Here is a 7,500-nt window from a genome sequence, read left to right as displayed (position 1 = left end):
CACACACACACACACACACACACACACACATTATATATATATATATATATAATATATATATATATACATACACATACATACATTATAGGCTGTAATATAAGCTCTAATTCTGGTTAATGATATTATGAATTAATAATAAAAATGATAATTTTTGTTAAACTCCTTGAATTAAATGTGAACGTCTACACTTCAATCACATCTTGATTACTTTGTTTAAAATCTATTGTGGTTGTGTACGGAGGCAAGATTAAGAAAATTGTCTCCAAATACTTATTTACCTAACTGTACTGTATATACAATCCACGCAATCTACACTGGATTCATCCTACAAGTGAATCGGTCCACATTTGACTTGTTTGTTAAACAAAAATTCTATCTCTGAACCAGTGATGGAATTTTTGCGTGCCAGGTTTGATTTCCGGCTAATTCAAAAAAAGTTTTATCATTGTCATGAAACAGCAGAAACTGTGCAGGTAGAAATATCATTCAGCTGTCAAGGATACACTACTGTCTGCTCTTCTGAATACACAAAGTATAGAACATATCACATAATAATTCAACAACTAATCATAAATTCTTTGCCTTAAACTGTGCGCATCATTACAATTACAGGGTCCAGGCTCAATCAAAAGGGTTTTTTTTGTCAGAAGTGGGATTTGAACCCATGTCTCAAGGGGAGACTCTGACCTGTACATAGAACATTAGACCACTTGGCCATCCTGAAGTCTTTCACATGATTGAGATGGCTGGCTAGAAAAACACAAGTCAAAGGAGGAGACATACCCTTCACTTTTACTTAAAGCTACAATATGCAAGTTCTGGAAATCAAGCTGACAAGAGCATGAGACTCGAAAACAAACCACTCGGCTCCTCCCACCCCTCTCTCTGACTTGTGTACACTGTCTCAGCTAATGCATGAATCATGAGCTTACTAGCCTGTGAGTCAGCCATAGAGACGTCTCCCAGCAGCTACTACTAGCTGCTTGAAGCCTTGGTACAAGAGTAGTAGTAACCAGAAAGATGTTCACATATTGATTGACAGCCTTGGGCTGACTTTGGCTTTCTCTGAGTTGCTACAAGGGCAATTCTCACTCAAAATTTTTATAGTGGAATCACTCTGCACTGCTACCAGGCTGTTAAATGAGTGAGAGTCACTGAAGCCTCTGACAGCACCTCTCAATATTAAGATATGTTTTGAAGCATATTTTAACTAAAACCTATTATAAACTAGAATTACCGCCTTGTGGTTGTATGCCTCCACCAACCATTCAAGTTGCAGTTTACATCCATATCTGCCCAGACTCATATAATATATGTAGTGAAGACTTTGAAGGAATTTAATAAAAGATATTAAGTTATGGCCAAAATCGTGTTTTTTGAGGTCACAGTGACCTGACCTTTGATCACCAAATTCTATCAGTTCATCCTTGTGTCCAAGTGAAGATTTGTGCAAAATTTGAAGTAATCTCCTCAAGGTTTTCCTGAGATACCATGTTCAGGAGAGTGGGACGGAAGGACGAACCTGAAAACGTAATGCCTCTGGCCACGGCTGTCGCCGGTGCTGAGGCATAAAAAGTTATGTACTGTAGCATTAAATATTGCTAATGCTAATAATGCTAATAAAGATAAGCGCAAGAAATACAGGAGATGTTTTAGTTTTGTAGTATGATAATGAAATCCTTTCAAACATCTAAACCCATTAAAGATAAAATATTGTCTGTACTGAAGGAGTAGCGGCCTAGCTGGATGTTGAGCCAGATGTTTCGTCGTTGAGTCCAGCCCCCTGGAGCCTCCACCTCATACAGACGCTCCCGATGTTCCTTGTGGTGCTGCAGGTACCTCCTGCACACTGAACACACAGGAGACACAAACACACATCCTGTTAATTGGTTGCTTTCGAGTTAGCTCATTTTAAAAAGAAACAAGATGTTGAACACATACCTGTACTGCATTCACATCACACACTTCCTTACTCAAAATGTAACATTGCTCACCTCAACTTTGGGATAGTCAGTACTACCTGGGATCTCTGTGGGGACTGTTTAAGATGTTTAGGAACTAAGATTAAAATGCCACAGGCGGACAAAACTACTTGATTTTCGTATGGCAGAAATGCAGCTGGTGCAACACTCTGAGAACCAAAGACTGGAAATATGCATAATTCTTCCAATTATGGGAAATTATTTGACAAAATTCTCTTCTAGATAACAAAGTAAATAAGTAAATGGGCTTTGTGGGGGGATAAAAGAGAATAGTAGGACCTTAGCCAACCTGCAACCATGCTGGGTGATAATGGAAAGCTAACCCCCAAAAACTCTTCTGTGGAGAATGAGGAGCAGAAATCCTCAAGCATCTGAAGGCCAAATCCTCTCCTCCTCCAGCTCCTCCTAACCAGCACTGTGTCCAGAACAGGCAGCAGGTAGCAGCGACTGCTCCATCTGTCACACAGGCTGCCTGAAACACAAGCAGTAGAAGAACACATATCCCATCACAGTAAGTAACTCAGCCCACTGTTTACTATTGTAATGTAATGAAAGCAGTTCAGTTGACTCTTCATGCTACCAAGTTTATCAAAGTTAACATTAAAATAAAAAAAAACATTTACAGTGTCCAGTATATTAGGTCAAATGAGCATTCATTTAACACTAAGGTAGTCTAAGACAACAGTTCTGCAATAAATCCTATCTTCATTAAGGTTATACTATTCAGCTTCTGTTGAAATTGCAGGCAGCTGTTTTCAGTGAAACTATAAAAACACCATTATGCACTGCCTGCCCAGGATCAAACAGCAAAACAAAAAACACTTTTGTACTGGTTTACCAATATATAAAGTTCAAATCAGACTTTCAGCATAAAAGCACAGGAACCCAAAACTAAGATTTACTAACTGCAACTTGGATGAATTTGAGTTGAATTATTTAGCAGTTTTTGTTTTGCTCTGGTTTATTTTTACAATACTTCCTCTTCTTGCACTATCTTGCCTCCACATTTTGTAAATCTGTAAATTCTCCCACTGCTATATAAAGATGTAAATCACATGTTTATGAAGATTGTTTTACAGTTTGGTTGTGACCTCTTGTGATTAAAAAACACTGCAGACGTGTTTACTTAAAAGTAATGAGTAGTGCAATAATGTATAGGTAAGACAATAGGCAGTAAACGTGGTAAATCAATTGTGACATTATGGAGGAACAACAAATATTGCTTGAATTAGGCAAGATTTACATGCAAAAAAAACCCCAAAAAACATTCAGCTGGAACAAGCAGGTAAGTACGTCCACCCTTCTCTTACTGTCATATTTGTCCTCTTCCACTCTCCTCCTACTCCATAGTACCTTTGTGCTTGACAGTGTAAAAGCCAACAGCCTGGCTGTCTCTCCATAGCAGTTTGCAACTCTCTGTGCAGGGATGCAGGGAGAACAGTACCTCCTCCTGTGAACACCTCTCCACTACCTGATTTAGGAGGAACACAATCACCCTCTCCATAGTTGACTGCACCTGGGGATGACACAGTGACAGGAAGCTCACTAGCATAGATGAAAACAAACAGTACTGCACACGACTCTGGGAAAAATAAATAGTGAATACAGTTAGTATTTGGACAGTGACACAATTTTTGTAATTTTGCCTCTGTACACCACCACAATGGATTGGAAACAAAGCCATCAAGATGTGATTGAAGTGTAGATTTCCAGCTTTAACTGTGTGTGTGTGTGGGGCTGGGGGGGGGCAAAACAAATTGGACAATCTAATATAATAAGGATTATTTTTAATACTTGTAATATTTGGATGAAAATCCTTTGCAGTCAATGACTGCCTGAAATCTGGTACCCTTGGATATCACCAAATGCTGAGTTTCCTCCCCTGAGATGCTTTTACCGGCCTTTAATGCAGCTGCCTTCAGTTGCTGCTTTTTTTATGGGTCTTTCTACCCTCAGTTTGGTCTTCAGTAAGTGAACAGCGTGCTCAATGGGGTGACAGACTAAGCCACTGTAGAATATTCCCTTTCTTTGCCTTGAGAAGCTCTTGGGTTGCTTTCACAGAATGTTTTGGGTTATTATTCATCTGTACTGTTAAGCATTGTCCTGTAGGTTTTGCAGCATTTGGCGGAATCTAAGCAGATAGTATATTCCTATTAACTTCAGGATTCATCCTGCTACTTATATCAGCAGTCACATCATCAATAGACCAATGAACCAGTTCTATTGGCAGCCATACATGCCCATGTCATACTACTGCCTCCACCATGTTTGACAGATGGTGCAGTATGCTCCTGATCATGAGCCATTCCTTTCCTTCTCCATACACTTCTCTTCCCATTCTGGTATGAGTTAATCTTGGTTTCATCTGTCCAAAGAATCTTCTCTAGATCTTTTTTTTCTGGCAAAGTAACCTGGCTTTTCTGTTCTTGGGTGTAACCTTTTGGTAAACCCTCTATATTTACATTCATGACAGCGTCTCTTGACTTTTATAATGATATGCCTACCTCCTCGAGTGTTCTTGATCATACTAGATGTTGTGAAGGGGTTTTTCTTCACCAAGGAAAGAATTCTGTGATCTTCCAGGCCTTTTGGTGTTGCTGAGCTGGCAAGCGCATTCCCTCTTTTAAAGAACCAAATTATTGATTTTGCCACTCCTTAAGTTTCTATGTATGTAACCAAGGAGGGAACAGACCACACCTGTCCATAAAACTGATTGTCAGGCAGTAGTCCAATTACTTTTGAGCCCCTAAAAATGAGGGACATGTAGATGTATGTACTTGAGTCTACACATCAATCAAATCTTGATGGCTTAATTTCAATTCCATTGTGGTGTGTACAGAGCCAAAATTATGCAAATTGTCTCACTGTCCAAATACTTATGTTCCTAACTGTAAATAAGAAGTTACCTTTTTTTTTCTAACTCCACCAATCATTGTTCTGAGGCAGTTTTGATTTCAAAATTCTACTCTTTTCACAAGTTTGATGTTTTCCAATTAATTGAGTGACAAGATTTGTACTTCATTAGATTAATCTTGCAAATCACAGGTTGAAAGATATGTCCTAGACATCATATGTGATGTTTCCTGAGTTCATTGGGTGTTTCGGGTCTTTTAACATCATACACCCTTGCTAAGGCGAACCAGCCAGGGCTGATCACACCCCGGCACCCCAGCTTGGACTATGACTTCGCTGGGGTTCCGCCTGCCAGATGTCAGACCAGGATATCTTCCACTCCTCGTCATAGTGAGGCCCATGGTTAGCTGGTATATTGGGACTCCTTCTTGTACTTTCTGAACTCTTAAACTAATACTGTTGTTCAGTGGCTTAACTTCAACAGGAAGCTCTTGAAAGAGTAGCAGATGACAGCAGCCAGTGATGTGCTTACGGCTTAAAGATTCATTGTTTTTATATGTAAATCACTATTTGAAACCCTCCCTGGTTAGTATGAACTCTTAAAGGGGGGGGGGGTTAATTAGGGGGTTGGTGACTGTTATTATACAAGCTCATTCTGTATGTGTTACTGTGTGCCATGGGGACGTGGGGGGTTAAACAAGGTGAGAAACTGTATGATGTACAATGATTCTTTCCTGTAATTTTCTCAATAAAAAATTGGTCCAAAAAAAATCAAATGATTATATCTGCATATTAGTCAATTTAGTAATGTCAAGTATAATGTACTATTAATGAATGTCAGTAGTGAATGAATTAGTCAACTTTTCTTCAGAAAACTAAGTTTACTTAGAAACTGACATTTCTCTGAATGACTGGTTAAAAAAAAGAGCCCTAAGAAAAAGCAATTTCATTATTTTATTTGACTCTATCAATGTAAAAGCAAGATAAATTTGGTATTTTGCTTGGTAGTCATATCTTAATTAATACAGAGTCAGCCAGAAATACATACCTGTAGTTTAATTCACAGAAAATAATATATAAATTATTTTTAATGCTAAAATCATACCTTAAATCCCAATCATAATATTGGTCAGAAAAATCGCAGTTAAATATTTTCCTCAAATAATTCGACCATAATGTAGTTAGAGTTACCTTAAAAATCTTTATCTCAAGATCAAGAGTTATCTGATCTCAGAATAACTGAAAGTTGTTTTCACAAGAAACAGAAATGTTATTTCTCTAAAGTAACCTGTAATCCTACACCGCTTATACAGAGTTCTAGACTTAACAATATCAGCAGGTTCACGGAAATACTCTACATTTCTGATATTGTTAAAAGTGCAACTTAGCACAAGGCCAGCAGACATTGAGGCAAACCAAAGCTACATACTTCATTGTAAAAACTGTCATGTCAAATACATCAAATAAAGCAGATACTTTAGAAATCCCCACATTCATTAAGTTTGTCCTGTCCTTTCCATTTCCTTTCTTCTTCAGTGGAAATCTGTATGTGACTGGCTGAATTAAACTCACTTCCACCTCCTATCTCAACTCTGACTTATCTTTTAATCATGTCTTTACAGTATCTGACAGCGCTACTTCCACCCATGACAGAATCAATGCATGTGTTTTCAACACATCTCCAAGAAGCAAGATGTCCATCTGTGCCTACAGTCACAGAAGCAGAAACTCTACGACAGCAATTTAGCTTGCTGTCTTAGGGTAGACCTAATGATTAGATTGATAGATAATTCTATTTCTTTTCCCACTGTTCAGACCTGTGTAGGACCCATGATCTGTATATCACTGTGATGCTGACATACAAAGAGATGTACAAATGCAAAGTTACCAACACCAAGCCAGTTCTGGATTTGCTGGACGTTCGTAAAAGGTCATCCACACACCACCACTTTTCATGCAGGTATAAAGCCATCACTGGAAGGTAGAGGAGAAAGCATTAGTCTGTATATACACTCACCAATCACTTTATAGGAACACCATACTAATACTGGGTAGGATCTCTCTTTGATCTCAAAATAGCCTCAATTCTGCGTGGCATAGATTCCACAAGACGTTGAAAATATTCTTTTCCGGTTCTGGTCCACGTTGACATGATTGCATCTCATAATTTCTGCAGACTTTTAAGCTGCACATTCAAACTGCAATTATCCCATTCTACCATATCCCAAATTTCTTCTATTAGATACAGATCTGGTGACAGGGAAGGCCACTGAAGTACACTGAACTCATTGTCATGTTCATGAAACCAGTTTGAGACAACGTTTGCTTTGTGCCATGGTACATTATCATGCTGGAAGTAGCCATTATAAGATGGGTAAACTGCGGCCAGAAAGGGATGCATTAAGGGGTATTAAGGGGCCCACAGAGCGCCAATAAAACATTACACACACCATTACACCGCCACCACCAGCCTTGACTGACGAAATAAAACTGGTTGGGTCCATAGATTTATGCTGTTGACACCAAAATACTGACTATACAATCTGCATGTCTCAGCAGAAATCGAGGATTCATCAGACCAGGCTACAGGCTATTTCCAGTCTTCAACTGTCCAGTTATGGTGAGCCTGTATCCACTACAGCCTAAGATTTCTGTTCTTGGCTGA

General features: G+C 38.8%; 1 protein-coding gene across 3 annotated transcripts in view; it reads right to left on the bottom strand.

The window, feature by feature from the left end:
- Window positions 1-7,500, bottom strand: part of fam169b (family with sequence similarity 169 member B) — a 14,105-nt gene that overhangs the window by 4,702 nt on the left and 1,903 nt on the right. Inside the window, exons 4-7 of one of the 3 annotated variants that reach the window (XM_040133518.1) lie at window positions 6,724-6,809; window positions 3,336-3,498; window positions 2,306-2,454; window positions 1,724-1,849 (exon numbers count right to left, since the gene is read on the bottom strand). In XM_040133518.1, the coding sequence (XP_039989452.1) occupies window positions 1,739-1,849; window positions 2,306-2,454; window positions 3,336-3,498; window positions 6,724-6,809 (509 nt within the window). In that variant the 3' untranslated portion in view covers window positions 1,724-1,738. Of the gene's footprint in view, window positions 1-95; window positions 1,850-2,271; window positions 2,455-3,335; window positions 3,499-6,723; window positions 6,810-7,500 lie in introns of those variants that run through there. The other 2 variants (XM_040133515.1, XM_040133516.1) reach the window with 2 other exon arrangements.

The sequence above is a fragment of the Xiphias gladius genome, chromosome 8, assembly GCF_016859285.1.
Source record: "Xiphias gladius isolate SHS-SW01 ecotype Sanya breed wild chromosome 8, ASM1685928v1, whole genome shotgun sequence".
NCBI classification, from domain to species: Eukaryota; Metazoa; Chordata; class Actinopteri; order Istiophoriformes; family Xiphiidae; genus Xiphias; species Xiphias gladius.
Note: the sequence above shows the minus strand (reverse complement) of the source record. Positions and strands in the feature narration are given on the sequence as shown.